Genomic DNA, 22,677 nt, shown 5'->3' with positions numbered 1-22,677 from the left:
ACAATGGCTCAAAGCTTAAGAAGAATCTCTGTAGTTAAATTTTTGTGGCATTATTGCATGAAGAGGAGTTATTTATATCATTTAATACACCAAAATTACATTATAGCTTTTTCTCAACTGACCTCAGAAATCAATCAACAGACTGCATATGCACCACTCTTCCCAAAACTTGCAGGATAAACTCCACTTCCTTGCACAAAAAGAAAACTGAAGCAGCCATTTTCTTTGTAATTGTTAAGGGTTTATCAAGTGCAATCTTCCCAGATTCCAGGTGGAGTGGTCAGTCAGTAAGTTCCTGTCTTAGCAAATAAAATTGACAAGCTAAGCTGAAGTGTATGAGAATCAAAGTATTTGGAGCAAAGAGCAAAGAGCTGTCCTACTTTCATGTACTCAGAGCAGCAAATGTCCTTGTGGTAGTCCTGAGAGTATGAAGGATACAGAGCACATCATGCCATGAGCTAGTGGACATGGGGAGCGTGGTGGAGCACAGGTTCCTACATCCTCATTTTGCTGAATCTATGCTTCTGTGTTGCTGCTGACCACATCTATTCCTCTTTCAGAACAAGTGAATTAGAAAAGCACTTTATCTATTCACAGATAGGGCCCTTTCCTAAAACCAGGAAAACTAGAGTATTGCCTTGGGCATCAGACAATTCTTCCGGCCTCAGTTAAACACAGCAGGAAGACCTAGTTTGGTCGTCATTTCAGAGATTGAACCCTAGAACCTAGGAAGGCAGGTCCTCAATAAAAGCTATTGAGTGATAGCACACTGTACAATTTCCATTCTGTCCACTCTTCCTCTCTGGAACTTCCCCGTTCTGCATTCATAGGGGATGTAGCAAAGCAGACACGAACGTTCTACCTTCTGCATTGCATAGAAATCCCAAGTTGTAGGACAGCTAAGCTCTACATTCGTTTTATATATTCATCATATGGGATTCAGCACACACGCTGGGAATTTCTCTGTAAATAACTTTCCCTCTATTAATTGAACATGCTAAAGAAATTGTTTACCCAGGTCTTATTCTTTGTATTTGCTTTATGTTTCTCTATAGCTTAATCTGTATTCTGTCCTATATTTCTTTCACATTCTATCCAACTTTGGCCATACACACTAATGAATCTTTTTCCAAACAGTAAGTTAGTGCAAAGGAAATAGAAATTTTACACACACACACACACACACACACACACACACACACACATACATTAGGTATGTTGTAACTTATATATTCAATTTAAAAGGCAGTATAGGACTGAAAAGACGTCTCGGTGGTTAGTAGGTCACACTGCTCTTACAGAAGACAGGAATGTTTGGTTCCCAACACCCATATTGGGAGGAGAAGGATTCACAACTGGCTGTAACTCCATTGCCAGGGGTATCAGATGCCTTTTTAGACATTCCACATCCACCTTCACTCAGTTGCCCAGGTCCACACAGATGCCTAATTAAATTAAAAATTAATAAAAGAACAAACAACAGTATAGCTTTCTTGATCCAGAGCTGGCAGTACAGGGCTGTGCTATTACAGTTCAGCACCCCAATCCAAAGCTATCTTTGGAATGGCAGCAATTAGAAGACATCTTCAGAAGAATGAGTGTGCTGCATCTTCTGAAAATGCAACTGTGAAGAGATCAAGGTCGCCTGCCTTGAGAAAGTGCTATCTTCTACACAGCTGGACCATGTCAGACTGTTTCACAAAGCAGTGTCATTGCTATGTCTGTGTCCTCCATGTCTGCAGGAGCTTTTTTTCTGTTAAGTGTTATTCTGGCTAGTTTGGTTTCTTCTCAAATGTGAAGTATTTTTAGTGACATGGTTTTACTCTAAACTTTTTATATTAAAAAATTGAAATGATCATTCTGCTTTAAATTTACTGATAACTTTCTGCTTTTACATGTAGTTTCCTCTGTTCTGGAAAACACTGGGATGGGTAACACATGTGTTCTGATGCACTTTCAAAGAGGGAATGAAGTCTTCACACACCCACAACCACAGGGTACAATACAATTGCTAAAAAGATCCTTATTCTGAACCCTTGTCTGGTGAATACTCTTTATACTCCTTTGGAAAGGAATTGGAGTTGTCTCATGGAAGCCACAGAACGCCACTTTTCCCTCCTAGAAGCCTTCTTTCTTCACCTGCATATGCAGTTTCCACATTTCACCTCAGCAGCATAACCCAGGAGAGCCCAAAGCAGCAGCTGTACTGAGCATGGCTGATGCTGCCTTTGCCCAAAACTCCCCTTGTGGTTTGTCACCCCTGAGAACTTGTTCTTCAGCTATAAAATAAAAGCACACAGGCAAAGAGACAGAAAGATCTCATTCAGCTTCTCAAAGACTGTACCTTAGGAAAAGAATTCTTTAACTTTCAAATATTCTGTCCTGGATCAAGGGCTAGACAACTTATTGGTAAACTTCTCTTCTTTATCCAAATCTGTCATCCTTCCACAGAAAGGACATGATAACACTGCCATTTGTGTTTTCCTTGCTTCTGTAATCATTGATTTTCTTTTATATCAAGAACATCAATAGTGCTAATTAATCTGTGCTGCTTTTGTTCTTATAACACTGCACAGGACTTGTTTGCCTTAGATCTGGAACTCTACAGGTACAGTGGTGTAAATATGACTGGGTTTCGGTTGCTGAACATCGACAACCCCCATGTGTCATCCATCATCGAGAAGTGGTCCATGGAGAGGCTGCAGGCCCCGCCCAGGCCTGAAACTGGTCTTCTGGATGGCATGATGACAGTGAGTAGTTTTACTTTATTCTGCGTTTCAAATATGTTTTTATTTATTGCTTGAGAATTTCATATAGGTATACAATATATTTTGATCAAATTCATCCAGATTTCCTCTGCCTCTGCTCTACCACCAAGATTCAAATCATTGTCGAGAAGGAAGGGAATGTGAGCAGAAAAATTGTAAGAGACAGTGAATATTTTTTTTTGGCAGTGAATAATTTTAATGAAATCTCTTGATCATGTTCTAACTCTATAGAAGTAAAGTTAGGCAGATTCTATGTTTTTATTGTGTAAGTAAGTAAATGGTATTATAAGACATATCTTGAGAGAGAATATACAAGAGAGAAGGAAAGAGGTTCTGTAGATACTTGGCAAGCTTGTGTATGACTATAATCAAAAGGTGTAATCTTTACTTTTCCAACCACACTTGTCAAAAAACAATTAAGTTGCTATTATCATTGTGCAAATAATAAAAGAGCAAGAACGAAAGAAAGGGTAAGCAGAGAGTGATCACCCTAGGAGGGGATCTCTGGGAGAGTGCAAAGAAGCGAGAAACATCCTATTTATAATCATTAGGAAGAAGTAGGCTGTAGATGCAGGTGGCGACAAACAGATCTCCACATGGCCCATGGGGTTCTGACCTTACCGTCCACCCCCCCTACATGTGGACACCCCTTCTGCAGATGCTGACGGTGCTTCTGACAGTGCTTAACTCCCACAGTATGTCATGTCTGACATGGATGCCCAGCCAGAGGTAGTCGCCTGAACAGAAACTTGCCTCATGGAGAGCTTTGAGGCAGGATCATTTGTCTCTTGCTGTCAAATGTATCTACCCTCACTTTATTTCTCTAATGAGGCTCCCTGGGTGATGAAGAAAATAGAAAGGAATAATAATAATTTAAAAAAAAACAAACAACCCTTCTTCCTATGTAAGAACAGTACCACTAAGGGAAAAGATACTGGGAATGTGAGCAGGTAATAGCATTTTAAATTGGTGTAATATTTCACTCTCTGTTCCCATCATCCAAAAAAAACACTCCTGCTTTTAAGATGCAATTTACTGATAACTGAAAGGTATCATCTCCCTGAAAAAAATGAACTTCGAACTTCCTCTTTCTTTTTCCTGTGAGGAGGAAGTAAAATGAAGGAAATAGATGAATAAACCGTGTGGTTCAGGATGCTTCCATGTTCACAGTCCCTGACTGTTTTTGCAAGCCTGAAATAACTATTAAAACCCACAGTGATCCTGGAGATAGTGATGGAAAGCATTGTGGTACAAATGAGCCTTAGGTGATTTTAAACATTGCTGTGAATGAAAACAAGTAGACAGTATCCAGAGAAATACTCGACTTTAGAAGGGGAAGGGGACTGTCACTTTTCTGGTTCAGTAAGCTCTGTGCCCAGTGTGCCACAGTTGGCAGTAAGAGTTGGGAACTGTTTTACATATGTCATAGCTTTGTGACAAACACTGGATAGCCATAACAGAAATGGTTTCATTTACCAAAAACAAAACTATCAGTGTGTTCACTCACGCGGAGCTGACAGAATAATTTGTACATATTGACCAAGATGAAAACCATGGGAGAAGAAAACTACAGCTGTGAAGTTTTTGCAGATTTAGTCTGGTACCAGATAGCACTGTTGCCACCCATTTGAGCTAATGGCTGCCCAATGGGAAAGAAGAATGGTACGGCTGGGACCCAGTGGAAATGAGGTTTCCTGATCTGTCTAAAAGTATGCACCCTGACAAACAGGTTTCAAGCATGCTTATATATCTATTATCCTTAATGATAAAAATATTAATAGTAAGGTTATAGTTAGAGAGTTAAGCCCATAGTAAATCATCTGCACACATGTGTGAAGAACTGAATTTGAATCCCTAGAACTCACATAAATCCACGGGCATTAGTGTGCATCTGTAATCTGAGCTTGCCTATAGTGAATTGGGGGGTGAAAACAGTACAATTCTCAGAGACTCCTGGGCTAGCCATCCTGGATTTCATAGTAGCAGACAACAACAACAAAAAAAGGACAGCTCTGTTTGAAATATGGTAGAAAGTCAGAAAAAACTAGGGAAGTTGTCCTTCTTCTTTTAAGTATATACTATGTGTGTGCGTGCACACACACACACATGCCACATATACACATATTATACTCACAAATTTTATTTGATTAAAAAATGAGGATTTATAATATCATAAGAAGGTGTCCCAGCAGAATGTTATAAAAGTGAATGCGAGTGAAATAACTACATCAGGACATGTCAATGTGAGTATAAAATAAATAAACGACAGCACCTACTAAAGGTGGATAAAACAGCCTTGCAGATGCAGCTTTGAATTGTGGGAGGCATACCATCAACCAATACATTCTTCAACCAAAGAATCTACATAGGACCTCTCTCTTTCTGTTTCGCCTGAATGTACATAATTTAGAGACTTAGAGGCTAAGCCATGGATAGATAAAAGGGCATGAACAAGGATGTTCAATGAACCAATCACAGTCAAGAGGGCACACTCCCCGTGAACCCAGTTACGGGTCCAATGCTAAGAACTGTCTAATTGTAAAAAGCATCAATAAAAATGCTTCCTTTGCTACCCCAAAGATAAAAACCACTGGATGTACTATTAGATCCTGTATGTTCATTTATTCTTCCAGGTCAAGCACTTATTGCCCTGACTGTCTGCATTCACTACTGTCCAGGCTACTCAAATATCTCTTTGTGAGCAAGGCTTTCCACAAACTGAGTTGTATTAGATAGCTTCCTCTGTTATTCTTTTCATCCTTACCTATTTTAATTTTCTTTGTAACCCTTGTAACTACTTAAGTTATATTTTGATGTTGGATTAGTGTCATTTTTATGAGAATATAAACATTTCAATGGAGATAATTTCTATTTCTGTGGTATGTTCTATTCCCAGCATTAGAAGAGGCAAGGTACATAGAGAGATTCAATAAGTATGCATTTGGTAAAATAATTTATGCAGAAAACAAATTTAATTAATTCTACTAAAACAGATATTTAAATGAAGAATATTCATATAGCCCTGAAATATTGCTCTGAAATACCATTGTTCTTTCAAGCAGGAAACATGCCTTACAGTGAAGATGGAAGTTATTCTCAAGTAATATCATTTTGATTTTATAAACTAACACTATTAATGGCATTACTATTAATGCCGTTAGTAAGTATAACCTGTAATTACAAATAAATTGCCTTTTCAGGATATTTTCACAGCAACAGAAAATAAACTAGAACAGTAAGTCATTATAAATAATTCCGTTGTTATAATAGAATACTGTTCTCTAAAATTGTGCATAGCATCCTAGTGTTCTCCAGGCCCATTGCTTGTATCCACTATAGTCATTTTCCTTCATGTGCAACACACACTTATAGATTATATATATGAGAGGATATAAGAATAAGAAAATAATATAATTGGAAAATGTGTTTGACTCCCCACTGACTTACTTATCTTTTTAAATAATTTACTAAGGCATTTCTTAGCAAAAATATCCTCAAAGACAATGATAATATATGTCAAAACACATCCATCCTGAGCGTATCATTTTAGCTTTTTATGGTATCCAACCATGCTTGGGGAGAATGTCCTGCTTCAATGGCTGTAAAGGCCTGAATGATCATGGCTGCATCACACTGTTGTGAGACTCTAATCTTGCATATATACCACAGGCAAACCAAGGAGACCAACACCAGAAGGCCTGCTAACACTCCCATGCCCGCCCATTCCTTCAGATGATTCATGGCTGCAGCAATCCATGTTGATAATCCTGTGGCTAGTCCTGCGTCCACTCCGGTAGAATTTACTGTGACAATGGCCACTCTCAGCTGCTCCATCGTAGTATCGAATTCTCCAGTCCAATTACCTAAAATATAGCTCGACAATTGTTTAGACAGATTTGCAGCGCAGGAAAAATTCTCATGTTGTATGCTAGTGACACAAAGTCCAGCATACTTTCATTGACAGCCAGGTTGAGCGATTTGCCATAGGGTATCAATTTGCTCCTGCAAGAGGTCAATCCTCTGATTGAACACCATCAAGCTTCCTTTTAGTTGAGCATTAATTCTTTTATGTACAACTAAGGCATGAGCTACATTGGCTAAATGATTATTCAGGGTCTGAGCAGTCTGCCTCTGAGAAAAAGGTATTGGACGGGTCTGATGCTCTTTGGGTGGATGACACCTAAATGAACATCTGTACAAAGTCCCAATTTATTTCTAATATCAGAGATCAGACCTCTACTCTTGCCTGATGCGTCTAAAACAAAAAGGGGGAACTGTAGAGAGCTGCGGAATGCCGTGCCTTAAAGATGGAGCTGGTTTCCGCCTTCCACCTTCCCGATGGTGAGTGCTCTCTGTCAGGAACAACTCCACATTTGGCTAAGGCCGAGGATCTGGCTTGCTTCCATGTATGTGGACCTATCTGCATTGCCCCCGTGGCACGCCTGGGTTGGCTACCCAGAGGCTATTTAAGCTGTGGGCTGGCTTTCCCCGGGGTCCGAGGATTGTTCAATGTTCCTGAATAAACTGCATTGAAAAAAAAAAAAAAAACACATCCATCTCTGAAAAAAGAAAATAGTCACAGCAAACTCAATTTTTTTAAATCTAGATGTGAAAACAGCTTTAATTAAAGAAACAAAAACCTACCTTAAAACTGAGTTGAGATCCAGGCTAGGAGGTGACAAAGGCCTGTAATCCCAGCACTCCAGGAGACAGAGAAAGGCTGATCTCTGTTAGATTGCAGCCAGCTCAGTCTACAAGAGTCCAGGGCAGCCAAGGCTACACAGAGAAACCCTGGATCAAAAATAAACACAAAGAAAGAAAGAAAGAAAGAAAGAAAGAAAGAAAGAAAGAAAGAAAGAAAGAAAGAAAGAAAGAAAGAAAGAAAGGAAGGAAGGAAGGAAGGAAGGAAGGAAGGAAGGAAGGAAGAAAATTGAATTAAGATAACTGTTGCTTAGCTCAGTTCAAAACAGTGAAATTCACTATTCAAAAACATCTGTCTTTCTCCTTCTGGGATACCTCACCCAGGATGATCTTTACTTGTTCCCACCATTTGCCTGCAAATTTCATGATTTCCTCATTTTTGATTGCTGAGTAGTATTCCATTGTGTAAAAATACCATAATTTCTGTATCCATTCCTCTGTTGATGGGGAGATATATCTGTTGTGCCCAGATATATCTGGTAGGCTTCTGTCCTGTTACTTGTTTAATCCTATGTCCAACGCACATCCCATTTGTCTTTCTAAGTGAGGATCGATCATCTTACACAGGGTCCTCTTTCTTTTTTATCTTCTTTAGATGTATAGATTTCATTATGTTTATCATATCTTATAGGTCTATATGAGTGAGTATATACCATGTGTGTCTTTCTCCTTCTGGAATACCTCACTCAGAATGATCTTTTCTAGATCCCATCACTTTCCTGCAAATTTCACGATTTCCTCATTTTTTATTGCTGAGTAGTATTTCATTGTGTAAAAATACCACAATTTCTATGTCCATTCCTCCATTGTGGGACATCTGGATTTCCAGGTTCTGGTTATTACAAATAAAGCTGCTACAAACTTGGTTGAGCAAATGTCCTTGTTGTGTACTTGAGCAAATTTTGGGTATATGCCTAAGAGTGGTATAGCTGGGTCTTGAGGAAGCACTATTCCTAATTGTCTGTGAAAGCGCCAGATTGACTTCCAAAGTGGTTGTACCAGTTTACATTTCTACCAGCAATGGAGGAGGGTTCCCCTTTCTCCACAACCTCTCCAGCATGTGTTGTCATTTGAGTTTTTGATTTTAGACATTTTGATTGATATAAGGTGAAATCTCAGGGTTGTTTTGATTTGCATCTCCCTGATAGCTAAGTATGTTGAACAACTCTTTAAGTGTTTCTCTGCCATTCTATATTCCTCTACAGAGAATTTTCTGTTTGGCTCCGTATCCCATTTTTTAATTGGATTGCTTGATTTATTGCTTTTTAACTTCTTTAGTTCTTTATATATTCTGAATATCAGCCCTCTGTCAGATATAGGTGAAGATCCTTTCCCAGTCTGTAGGCTGTCATGTTGTTCTGACAACAGTGTCTTTAGCTTTAAAGAAGCTTTTCAGTTTCAAGAGGTCCCATTTATTGGCTGTTACTCTTAGAATGAGGTATCCCAGAAGGAGAAAGACACACATGGTATATACTCACTTATATAGACCTATAAGACATGATAAACATAATGAAATCTATACATCTAAAGAAGATAAACAAGAAAGAGGACCCTGTGTAAGATGATCAATCCTCACTTAGAAAGATAAACAGGGTGGGCATTGGACATAGGAAAAAACAAGTAACAGGACAGGAGCCTACTACAGAGGGCCTCTGAAAGACTCTACCTAGCAGTGTATCAAAGCAGATACTAAGACTCATAAGCAAACCTTCAGCAGAGTGCAGGGAATCATATGAAAGAAGGGGAGTTAGTATGACGTGGAAAGGATAGGAGCTCCACAAGGACCAAATATATCTGGGCACAGGGTCTTTTCTGAGACTGACACTCCACCAAGGACCATGTATGGATATAACCTAGAACCTCTGCTCAGATGTAGCCCGTGGTAGCTCACTAACCCATTGGTTTACCATAGTAAGGGAAACAAGGACTATTTCTGACAGGAACTCAATGGCAGGCTCTTTGACCTTCCCACCTCCCAAATGGAGGAGCAGCCTTGCTAGGCCACAGAGAAGGACTTTGCAGCCAGTCCTGAAGATACCTGATAAAACAGGGTCAGATGAAAGGGGAGGAGGTCCTCCCCTATCAGTGGACTTGGAAAGGGGCAGGGAGGAGATGAGGGAGGGAGGGTGGGATTGGGAGGGAATGAGGAAGCAGGATACAGCTGGGATACATAGTTAATAAAATGTAACTCATAATAAAAATATAAAATAAAAATTAAAAAAGAATATCTGAAGATTTTTTTAGGTATTTTTTTTCCAACTGGAGTGTTAATTAGCATATCTAAAGTCTAGTATGGTTTTGTAACAATCTACCTTGTTTCTTTTGCTTTTTACATTTTCCCCGGCCCTTATGGGTTCATTCAGACTGTAGGTTTTGGGGTCTGTGGAATGGCCCATATTCAAATGATTATTTTTTTTTTCTGATGGTAGACCATGATGATATGTGTTATTTATTTCAGTTGCTGTGATAAATGACTAAAACCAAGGACAACATAAGGAAGAACGAGTTTATTTGTCCTTATAATTTTAGCGGGATAGTCAATAATGTGGGGGAGGCATGGCAACAGACCACTGGAACAGGAAGATGAGATCAGTTTCAACTACAAACACTCAGCAGAGAGAGTAGGCTGGAAGAGGGACGGGACTATGAATTCTCAAAGCTTGTCTCTGGTGACATACTTTTCTCCATCAGGGTTACATTCCCTCCCAAACAACACCAACAACTGTGAACATTTACCATTCAAACATCACAGTGAATTCAATAATGCCAAAAAGACAGAAACCACAAGCCCTCTCTTGTCATTTTCCTTCCTAGTTCACAAGGTGCTCATAATGAGGCAAATTTGGGTGCTTTGTCCTGCTCTCCTACATCCAATAGTTCTGTAATTAGGGTCCACAGGAAAGACATCTTTGGATAGGCACCTTGAGTCTTCACCAAGATTCCTAAGATTAAAAAAAAAAAGCAACCAACTGGAATAGCAGAAAAGTCAATGTTTTTCTTGATGATGGAAACCAGAGTTTAGGTCCTGGCTATGTTCCCTGTGAAATTAATGTCTCTAAGTCCATTTACTGGTCTGTAAATATGTATACTACCAACCTAGTGTCATTCACTAAATGTATTATCTAATATAATAATGCTTCTATGGTATAGGAATGATTTACATGGTAACACTTATATTTTTAGTCAATAACATACCTTATTCTGGCTCATTGATAAAAACACAATGTGAGATTGTGAAGGGCATTTTATCAACTGAAGTGTTAACATGTCAAAAGTTTGTTTACTTGAGAAACTAGAGCAGAATTATTCTATTATTTATTTATGTTCTTATTTATTCATGAGACACATTGTTTATTATGCCAGGTGCCTAAGGTGAATCTTTGTCTGACATTTTTGTTACCTAGTATGACCAAAGGCATTTTCTGGTGTGTTTGCTTGATCAACTTATAACCCTCTTTCCTCTATTTGTCCTGGTCTCTATTTAAAGCTAGCATATATCCACTGAAGCTCAAATTCTGGCAGCTACTCTGCTGAACCTTTAGTGGACCTGCTGGGATTTTTTTCCTAGCTATAGAATTTTCAGACTGCTCAAGCTGCTGGGATTTTTTTTTTCCTAACTATGGAATTTTTAGACTGCTTGACATCTTCTTAAATCCATTCCCAAATTCCATTCAACAACAGGGCATTCTACCTGCTGCAGCCCAGTGCCAGTGTAAATGAGCAACGCTTCCTCCAACACTTAGGTTTCCCAAGCAGCTTGTTCTCACAAGCTTACACCATCAGCAGAGTTCCCATAGACAATTTCTCCAATCCCTGCTTTACCTATAACAAATTCCTAATGCAGAGAGTAATTGGAAACCTGTATCTTTTGCTCCCTTGCTCTATGAAATCCAGTTTTCTTCCTGGCATTCCAATCAGGGATTTAATATGCCAGTTTTACTCGTCTCTGAGATGATGGGCATCTCATTGGTTTATGTTGGCAGTTACTATCATGTCCTAATGCTTCTTTATTTGCACACACACACACACAAAAAAAAAAAAAACAGAACTCAAATAAGCTGTTATATTTACAGTGACAGCTTATTACAGAAAAAAAAAGAATAGGTAGTAAAATCAGCAAAGGAAAATGTAGCATAGGACAGGTCCCTAACAGGTCTAGCGTCTACATGTTTTATACCATTGATGCTTCTTGTTGTCAAGCACAGGAAAGCACTTGACCTGCAGTGATGATGTATGACTCTACAGGTGCAGTGTCAACCAGGAAACCCAGTCAAGCATTGCATGATGTATTTTCAGAAGTGAGCCATATGAGTACAGAGCACCCGTGTAACTGACCCTAGTCTTCAGCCCTTCCAGACATCAAATTGATACAGAACTTTCGATCAACAAAAGACGACACTTACACAATCACATTTTTAGCATAAGTGTTGCATGGCGCCTGACTCCAAACCCACTGAGTTTTACTGAATTATCCCTTTACTGCAAAGTGTTCTAATAGCAAAAACATTTGTGTATTTGCTATGGGAAGCCAGCTTTCAGTATGCATATGTTGTTGGGAAAAGATTTTCTTGGGGGCATTGAGAAATATTACTGTACCCAGGCTTTCAATCTGAAAGCCAGAGGTGGGGAAAGACTAACTGTGAAAGTGTCTTCTGGATGTGAGTGGGTTATTATACACATGAATTCACAGTAACTGTAGATGCCTAGACAATACTTATACAAGATCAATGGGATTATGAGGCTTCACCACCATCTAAGGAGCTACTGACACTTTTTGTGTACTAGTGAAGGAAAGTTAGTTTTCTTCAGAGTTGTTTCCACTATAGACTTCCTGTGCTCTGGTTTATGGCCTTATACCCATGAGCATATGAACATCAGTCACTGGACTCAGTGGGTTATAAAAAATAAAGCAAATGTTTATGCAGTTGGAACAGGGAGATGAGAAGGTCTGGGTGAATCTGAAGGAGTTAGTAGGGATGTATTTATCAAAATACATTGGATATGTGTATGTATAAAATTCCCAAAGAACAGATAAAATAACTTTTAAGGTGTTTCATGATTGAAGGACATATCATACATAAATGAGATGCTTGTGATATTGGCATGTAGTATATTGTCAATAAATTTTAGCATTTTTATCAAGCTACTATTGTGATAATTAAATAATTGGACAAAATAGAACCACAGGTAGTACCAACATTTTCAAGAATCCAAATGTTGCCTTTCTCACTATGAGCTTATTAACACCATTTGATCTCTTAATTTTCTTTCCATAAAGAAGGAAAGGGCTGACAAATGTTCATTGTTTCTCACGGATGTGTAATTAGTACTCAGTAAATGCCCACTGCTACTGCAGATTCCATTTTACAAAGTTAACCTGACAATAATTCACTTCCTCCCAATTTAACCAAATAAAGATAGCAGAATGGCAAAGAACATAGGTTGAGGCAAGCAGCATGCTAAACTCCATCCATGTCAGCGAATAGCAGAGCAGATGTGTGCCAGCTAACTTCCACAGACTTGCTTTTGTCACTGACAGGACAGATTGTGTCAATCTGGAATCAATCAAAATCAATTTTTAATGTTTAACAACATCCCTGCCACCACCATTAACCTCATTTCACTTTGTCAAGCATATAATGATTATTTTTAACTCTAGGTATTGAATATTTCTTATAAAAATTCATTTTGTTTTAAGGTGTAAATTGATAATGATCATTCTGTGAATGTTTATTAAACTCTGTTTCTGTACCATGATTTGTGCTTAGGTACCAAAGGTTGAACTTGAACAGTTTATGCTTTTCAGAAACTCATCTTGTTTTTAATTAAGTGACAAGCGTTAGAAACAAATTGACATTTCAATGACAGAGACTGTGCAGAATGAAAAGGATTCAAGCGAGAGGTATTTCTTGCTTCAAAACTGATGAGATGCAAGCTGTACCATCATCACTTATGCTTTCTTCCCACCCCATCAAGACATAATTAACAGAAAATAGTGAATGAATCAACTAATTGCAGAAAACCACACACAACATTTTTTTTCCTAGAACCTAGATTCTAGGTTTAACTCTGCCAATTTTCCAGCTATATATATATGCACTTCCATAAATCAATATTTTGCCTGAGGTCAGTTCTACACATAATAAGTAGCTTTATCTATGTGTTCTGCTTACTTTGGAGAATTACTGAGAATTTCAAATGAGCTAATATATTTGAAGTGAGAAAGAAAGCCCTCCAGTAAAATATGAGGGTATTAGGAGATTTTTATCCCCCAAACCACAGGGCAGTATATTTGACAAAATGCTATGAGTATTATATAAAATTTAGCAAGTGAGAAGAATTTCATGAGGGAAGGGAGGAAAAGAGGATATTCCTCAAGACAAGTAACTGCTATCGGCCTCTTTCATGGTAACTCCAGAAGGCAAGGGCAAGCTTATCCTGATTCACAAACCTGCACCTCAGAGGACCTCCCCAAGCATGACATTGAACTTCATACCATGAATGTTCTTCCCCCTTAAGTATGGCCAATGAAAATGACCAACACAAGCACCCTTAATAATAAAAAAACCTGTCAGTTCTGTTAGCAAGAATTTGTTCTCTACGAAATAAAAAACAAGAAAGAAGAAAAAGGAAGGAAGGAACAAACGAATAAAAGTGTTAAAAGACAAGGCCTGTCATTGAAATAATGAGTCTTAGTAGATTTGATCTGAACAGAGTTGACTTCAACACTGAGCTTGGCATAGAAGACATTCCAAAAATATGTTTTTGGAATAAAGTCTTTTTGTAATTGATTTGAATCTTTATTTTCCTTTGTTTATAAGAACTCAAAACCAAATGTAGGATTCCAATTTATTCTGGAGTGTAAAGTTTTCTTTTGTAGAAAAATAACAACTATTCACTGAATATTGTTTAGCTAAAGAATAAAAGGGGTACAGGGGCTGTCTTTGACATAAACTCTTTTGTCACCTTCTCCTGGGACAGTGCAGCCTTGCCAGGCCAAAGAAGAAGATGATGTATACAGTCCTGATGACACTTGATAAGCTAGGGTCAGATAGAAAGGGAAGAAGATATCCCCTATCAGGGGACTAGGGAAAGGGCACAGGGGGAGAAGAGGGAGAATAGGCGGGACTGGGAGGAGATGAGGGAGGGGGCTGGAGCAGGGATACAAAGTGAAAATTTGAAATAAATAAAATAAATGAATAAATATTTTTTAAATAAAACATAACTTGTAATTTTAAAGCATGTCATATATTTTATCACTTAAAAATCAGGCTAATAGGAAGGAAGGAGTCACAATTACACGGTAATAGAGATGGAACTGACAGCATGGTGCATGTTTTTCTCTACAGACTGAAGCAGCTCTGATGTATGATGCTGTGTACATGGTAGCCATTGCCTCCCACCGTGCCTCACAGCTGACTGTCAGCTCCCTACAGTGCCATCGACACAAGCCATGGCGCCTTGGACCCAGATTCATGAACCTGATCAAAGAGGCAAGTGTAGTTTCTTCTTATCCTATTTGCTTAACACCATTTGATGCATTTCTGGTGGCACGGTGAGACTAATAGAGGGGCAGCTGCTACCAAACTGCATTCTCAGATTTCAGCGTCAGGAGTCTGATGATCGGAACTATGCTGTATTTTCCAATATGATATTGTGATATTCAAACAAGCAACTAGATCATGCTAACTGCCCCTTATTTCAGCCATGTTCCAATTATGCTTGGCTCTCCACATATATGAGCTTAAAAATGCTGTATCCACAAGGCATGTTAGTGCTCACACTGTGAGCTCTTGGTTTTTGTGGTCTCCCAAGGCTTAGGCTCTTCAAGACGAAACACAGGAGTGGTTCTGTTCAAAATGTACTCAGCATCCTAAAGGTTCTTTAAGAGGATACTTGGAAAGGGAGAGTTCTTTACTTATCTTCGGATATTGCAAGCTACACCTACTTTATCTTGTTCTCTGGAGCAATTAAAATTCCCTTCGTAAGACCCTGTAGTGAGAATCCCAAGACTCTGAAAATATGTGTGCCTTTGGACTATCTTTGAGAGCAGAAGGCTCATTTATGTACTTATGGACTTGGCAATATGAAACAAGAATCTTGGGATAGAAAATCTGACTGAGTATGCACAATATCCTTGCACACGCTCTGAAACTTGCTCTGTGGGATGCAGAGGTTTATTTTCCTGTGAAGAATATCTTCTTCCCTAACCATTCTGAAGCAGTCAGAGTGAGGCAGCGCCACCACCACCACCCCAGAGAAACATGTGGAAAACCAGAATACAAATGAAGAAGTCCCCCTGTGTCCCGAGGAAGGCTGGCAGCTTTGGGCTGGATCTCTGCTGGTCTCTTCAGCACCCATAGAGCACGTCTCCAGCTGTTCAGCCCACCTCCCCTTGCAGGGCAACTCTAGTTCATAAAGGCAACAGCCAGACTGAGAGTGAATATAAGAAATAAGACATCAAGGACCATGTATGGATATAACCTAGAACCTCCACTCAGATGTAGCCTGTGGTAGCTCAGTAACCAAATGGTTTCCCAAAGTGAGGGGAACAAGGACTATTTCTAACAGGAACTCAATGACTGGCTCTTTGGTCTCCCCACCCCCGAAGGGAGGAGCAGTCTTGTTAGGCCACAGAGGAGGGCTTTGCAGCCAGTCCTGAAGATACCTGATAAAACAGGATCAGATGAATGGGGAGGAGGTCCCCCCTATCAGTGGACTTGGAAAGGGGCCTGGTGGAGATGAGGGAGGGAGGGAGGGACTGGGAGGGAATGAGGGATCGGGACACAGCTGGAATACAGAGTTAATAAAATGTAACTGATAAAAAAAATTAAAAAAAAGAAATAAGACCCCAAGCACTGAGGAAGGATGTACCTCACTACTGAGTAAGAGGTACACTTTCAGGCGCAAACCTCGCCCTTTTTAAGATTAAGGGAGAATTCCTCCTTAAATTTTAGCTTCCATATACTGTCCCCACTGGCTGCTTATATATAAACCCCAGCTCTGATAATGCTTGTGAGCAGTATAACAAGGGTTAGAAATTTAACCTTCCTATGTGGGGAATTTTTATCTGTGAAATGGGAATAGACCATCTACTTTCTCAGCAACATTGTACAGAAATTGAGTAAAGTTACCACGGAAGCATAGCGAGGGGTCCAGTAAGCATTTCAAATACTGGGTTTCTTTGGCATGAGGATGTACATGTATAACAGTCTCATCCAGTTTGCTGGGGATGGTGCCAGGAATTTAAAGCTGGAAAAACAAAGAAATCACAAATGGCCATGAAATGAAATGCCCTCTCTGACAGCTACGTAAACCTGACATACTGTGGCTAATAGAAAACAGTCACGTGGCTGCCTCTTCTCGCCCCAGTGATCAGAGGCAGGTCCTGAATTGCGATCCTGATTATCTTGATCTTTAACAAGAAAAGGTCTGGTTCCCTTTTATATCAGACCAGTAAGGGGAGAGGCAGAAGCCATAAGAAAGCCTGAGATCAAATCCTCAGAGCACTCGAAAACATCTTTTTGCTTATACTTCAGTTGCATAAGAAGGTAAAATTGCCAAGCTGTGTTTAGGTATGTTTAAAGATAGTTCAAAAAAAAGGAACCACAAGAACAACAAGAACACATTTCCTATTTCTGTACTATGAAGTGCAAACCCTCCCCTCTCAGGATTCATGATTGGAAGTGAAAGGAAGGCCATCAGGGGAGAAAACAGAAACAGTTTTCAGCATTGTTCCCATCCTCAGTTTGGCTCCTGAGTCACTGTGCCATATGCTACCTTTGGCAGGGTGCAGGTCCCCACAGGGAAGATGGCATGGTGGAGGGCAGGAAACCAGGACTAGTGTCCCAGGCTGTTGGAAGACTGGAAGGAAGAAAATTCTGTGATCAACTGAACATAAAAAAGAAAAAAGGCAGGCATTCCTTTGGCTGAGAACACAGCCAAATTTTGCAAGTGTCAGATTTCATTATAAAACATGAAGCTAAGTACTCAGTCCTAAAACTTCCCTAGGTCTTTTTTTTAGGCCATTTTCAATGTCTAAAGGATTTCCAACTATAGGGTAGGTAAGAATGAGAAGGACAAGTCAGCACCCTGAATTTATGGTGTGAAGACCAACCTCATCCCAGGAGGTAAAGTTCCCAGGCAGAGTTGGCTGCGAGCACAGTAACCCTGACAAGTGGGCAGTATTTTGAGTCAGGGAGCCTCTCAGATGAGCATCTTAAACTGACCACCATTCAGTACTGGGCTGACAGTAAAGTGGCAGGATTAACGACCATTTGGAACAGGATGCTGAACGTTGCAGGGTCAGCTTTCCGGAGATTTGCTTAACAAATATGTATTAAGAGGTGATAATTTTTCCACTCAACAAAAGTAACTAGAACTCTCTCTTGTAAAATAACTGAATTGGTTTGTTCTTCTGTTGCTGAACAAAAACAACTTAGGGTTAGAAAAGTTTTATGTCAGTTATATTTCCAGATAACAGTCTATCACCAAGGAAAATCAGGGCAGAAACTCAAAGCAGGAAACTGGAGGCAGGAACTGAAGCAAAAATCATACAGGAACACAACTTACAGGCTCCCTCTCTCTGACTCATGCTTATCCGGCTTTACTATGTAACTCAGGACCACCTGCCAGGGGTAGCACCGCCTACAGTAGGCTGTGCCCACCCATACCTATCAAGAATGAAGATAGTTCCCTACAGACATGACCGTGCCCCACTCCCACCTGGGAAATGCCTTAGTTGAGACTCCCACCAGGTGATTCTTGGTGGTGTCAACTTGGCAATAAAAACTAACTGGGTCAGTAATACTTGTGTAGTTCTGGTTATCAAACAGAGGGTCTTACTAACCCTCTGTTGGCTGGACAAGTGTTCTGCCAGTGAGCAATATTCTCGGCCCCTACCCCACACATTATTAACTCGCTGTCATAAGGGGATAACCAAAGCAGAAGCTATGGTGTCTACCATCTACTAATACAAACTCTACCTGGCTGAGAAACGCCAGGCTTCATCTGAGGTTATCCTCAGATAGCTGAATGTTGGACCATTCAGCAGGACTTATTGGCTTTTTAGTGACCTTGTTCCAGAAGCCCTGTGGCATCTCTCTCATCTCCTCCACTGTCTCCAGCTCTTGTTGACAGCTGTGATGTCTCCCTAAGCATGTCATAGGCTCATGCTCAATTCCTTGGCCTCTGTTTGTCAGGATTATAACAAGCAGCAGCTCTTACCTTCTGGTCCCGACTGTTCACCTTATTTCCAACTATAATTATACTGTCATATTTGTTTTCATGTCTTTCTCCAAGCAGTGCCGTTTTCCAATCTCAATTTTTTTTTTCAGAAAACAAGTACTCAAGTAAATTAAGTTACAGATTAAGGATAAAAGGAACTGGAGAATATATGCAACCTGTAGGCAAAATAGTGATTGGTATGCATTTGGTATATTAATGCATCCAGGAATATTTCAATAGAGAAAAACATGTTAGCCGGCACTGGTGATTCTGATACCTAGTGTGGCAGGGGTTCTTTTTTTTTTTTTTTTTTTGGTATAAAAGAGATTTATTGTGGAAAGTGGGAGGGGAGGGAGCAAAGGGGGTAGAAAGAAGGGGAAGCATCAGAGAGAGACAGAACAAGACAGAGAGTAAGAGTAAGAGCAGTAAATGAGAGAGAAAGCAAGTGGGTCCTTTTTATCAGGCATACACCTGGGGACCACCTGGAGGCATCAGGTTGTTAGACAACGTAGAAGAAGGCTGTTGGGATAACAGTCCTTCCCTTTTTGTTTAATTAAAAAACGAGGAGCTAGGAAGGGGTGGTGAGGTGGGAATGAGGAGAGAAACAAAACAAAACAAAACAAAAATCCAAGAGCACCAAAATGTCTGGATTATATGGTGAAAGGGAAAGTTCAGGGTAGAGGGTGGGGTATGCGGGCCATGCCCTGCAGCAGATAGGGACCTGAAGCAGCTTGTCCCAGGTATGAAGAACACCACCCCAGCCTTCTGTCGATAATAGATGAATTGGGACAGTGGATTCATCTATGACTACTTCTTGCTGGCATTGAGGGGTGGTCAGTATTGGGGGATGGGGGCCAAAAGCTGGAATTTTGGCCATGTCTGGGAAGAGCAGGCTGTCCTACCTGCTGTCCAGGATCTGAGAACATCTTGGGCTAGAAGGGAAAAAATGCAGGTCCAGCTGACGCAATCTGTGAAGTTAGACTGGAACACCTATGGACAGTTCCCTTGGCGCTGTCGTGGATGTAGGAAACACCTGGATCTGACAGGATACCGGAACACATATATGGGTGGAAGACAAAGTTACGTAGGTTGGGGAGAAAATTCCTTTTTAGATGTACATTTGAAATTTTTGACCCATAGTTTTGGTAGTTAGAGGAAGGAAGTCTCAAAACTAGGGAAACAGGGAGGAATCCTACCCTGTGAAATAGGGAATAGGTGGGAAACTTAGGGTGTTGACTGGCAGTACTTATCTGGAGTCCCTCTGACTTGAGAAGTGGATTCTTGTGGATTTCCTGTAGCTTATAAGAATCCTATTTTTCTTCTTCTTCTGATGTCCTTCCTTTTTGCCTTTCGGGATGAGGATTGAGCATTTTAGTCAGGGTCCTCTCTCTAGATTAGTTTCTTTAGATGTACAGATTTTAGTGGCAGGGGTTCTTATAAGTCTATCAACCTCTTTGGTTCTGAAATAGTGAACAGAAATCTGAAACTAACTTCAGTTAACTATGTGTGTAAACTTGGTCATTTAGCTTAAAATTTCTCACTTTCTTCTGTAACATGTGGATAAAAACACTCCATATATTTATGTGGAACATACACATATTGTATAAAAAGGCTACCAAAACGTATGTCCTGTAGTTGCTGCCTGATGAAAGGTAATTATCGTCAAACGGAAGGTTCTGTTAAAAACGTACATCAGTGAAGCAGCTGTCAGTCATCCAGTGCATTGCCCAGCCTACCCTAACCACTGTCTTGGCCATTGGTGTCATCTTTATTATTATTGAAATCTGGGATGATGTGGCAGTTATTTGTATAAACATAGGGAAGACATTACAGTGGGAGAAAAAGTGCCCAGAAAGCTAGGTATAGGGCACATAGGCCCTCAATACAAAGAGCTAGGGATCTAGGGGACTCCCCACAATAACCACACACATGATACTTGGGAAAGTAAAAAGACACTAAACAATTATCAATCAGTTCAAAAGCCTCAGTGTTTTCAAATCATGGTAACAAAATACCATGAGCTGAGCAGTCAGTGAGTTGGCTGTAGAGAAACATATCAAGGCTTCCAGGAAGATGATCGCCAATCCCAAGAGTTGCACAGAGCAGTAACAATGGATAGCACAAGAAACCAGTGCATTTTCAACAAGTATCAGGGTCTCGGGTCCCTAACTAAAACCATTACTCCAGGGTCTCCATAAAAGACTTCGAAATTGGGGCAGTCTCAGTGGTGTTCCCAACTCACTGTGCTGAAGCACCCTCCTTACCCATCACCCTCACAGTTTCTCTCCTAAAATAGTAAGATGACCTCTAAGCTGGCTTTGCATTAAGTTACAACCACTCTATGGTAGTATGTATATAACAGATGTACATAAATTCCTAAGAGGTGTTCTACCATATAGAAATACACACCTGCACATGGCTTCCTGGGTTCAACACTCTGTTCTTCATAGAGTGGAGACAGTTGGATTACTCTTCCTGATCGAAATCTGCCTAATTAACACCCCCTTGTCATGTTCCTCTTGGACTGGAAAGCTGTCTCTTGGTTCTCCCTTGGGCTAATTCTTACTCCAAACTCATTTTCTCTAGCAGGCCTTCCTGACTTACTTACATTTCAAGATAGCTCTGTCCTTAGGTCCACAGCGCCTGCAACTCTCAGTACCTCACAGGTGTCATTCAAGCACTGGACAGACTTTCCCTGGGACAAGGACAGAAAACACTTTGTCTTTGTGTTCTCAGTGTACGGCACCTTTCACATGGCAGCCACTGGAAAGGCGCTTACAAGCTGAGCCCAGAAAATTAAATTCTACTAAACTCTTCATAATTTCCTCTGAACTGACATTTCAATTTAAAGTATAGAACAAGTTTCTTAACTGGTCCATTCTAAAATATATTTACTACATAAAAATAAAATCATTTCCAAATGACTGTATGTATGTATATTTATACATATTTGTTGGGGTATCACTAAGAATTCTATAAGATGTGGCCAGCTTTCCACCACTGTCTTTCTATGAAAATTTGATTTTGATGGAATAAAACTTACAGTTTAAATATATAAACTTAATATTTAAGTTCAAGTTTTTAAAACTTAAAGAGTAAAGGATGTATATATTTATAAAGCACCTATGGGTGCCTCAATACTGATTTGTAACTTGGACTTTTGCTTTCTTTGTTGTTTTATGTGAGAACTGGGTAAGTGTTAGGCTGCTGGAAAATTTAAGAGCTTAGGAGATTGATGAGCACATACAGAACTTTCTCCAAATAAATGAAAACAAGAGTGACGCTCCTCCCATCCCTTGTAGAAGCTGAGCAGCTGTGGCATCCTCGATACCAGCACTTAAGAGGCTTCACTCTCAGGGCAAGTTGGCTTGCTATAGAGACTAGATGGAACTATTAAACTCTGGTTTCAGTGACACATCCTGGCTCCACTGATGGAGTAAAAAGTAATTTAAAAAGATGCCCAAAGGAAGCTGTGAGCTTCCATACACAAATGCACACACAAGCACAGAAAACAACACGCAAGTGCTACATAAGTGCAAACGAGCATACATGCAAATACAACACACACACACTTAAAAAAACATTAGAGTCCCTGGAGAAAGGTAAGCCCAGTCATACTTACATTTTACCATCTCCACTGAGGAGCATTTATCATATGAGACTTGATTTTGTCAGGACAAGCTGCACCACAGACCATTCCAACAGCTTTGGGTCTGCTCTGCAAATTCAGTCAAATCTTTACTTTTTGGGAAGCCAATTCACATTTCTCTTTCTGGTACAATTCACATTTCTCATGTGTGTCTGATGACAAATGTGGCAGTCTGATGTCTCACTTATCAGCATCACCTCATTTGCACTCACCTTATCAACGCTAACCATTTTTCTCAGTCCCCACTTATGTTTAGGAGATGTACTATTAAAGGAAAACTGTATTTTCAGTCTTTTTCTTAATAAGAAATCTGGACAGAGAAAACATGACTTT

At 39.9% G+C, this 22,677-nt stretch overlaps 1 protein-coding gene across 8 annotated transcripts in view; it reads left to right on the top strand.

Annotated features, from left to right (window-relative positions):
- The window catches only part of Grik1 (glutamate ionotropic receptor kainate type subunit 1), a 385,942-nt gene that overhangs the window by 273,118 nt on the left and 90,147 nt on the right, over positions 1-22,677 (top strand). For all 8 annotated transcript variants that reach the window (XM_060370694.1, XM_060370693.1, XM_060370696.1 and 5 more), the window contains exons 6-7: positions 2,577-2,750; positions 14,819-14,962. In XM_060370694.1, coding sequence (XP_060226677.1) covers positions 2,577-2,750; positions 14,819-14,962 — 318 coding nt within the window. The remainder of the gene's footprint in view (positions 1-2,576; positions 2,751-14,818; positions 14,963-22,677) is intronic.

The sequence above is a fragment of the Meriones unguiculatus genome, chromosome 17 (assembly GCF_030254825.1).
Source record: "Meriones unguiculatus strain TT.TT164.6M chromosome 17, Bangor_MerUng_6.1, whole genome shotgun sequence".
Taxonomy (NCBI): domain Eukaryota; kingdom Metazoa; phylum Chordata; class Mammalia; order Rodentia; family Muridae; genus Meriones; species Meriones unguiculatus.
Note: the sequence above shows the minus strand (reverse complement) of the source record. Positions and strands in the feature narration are given on the sequence as shown.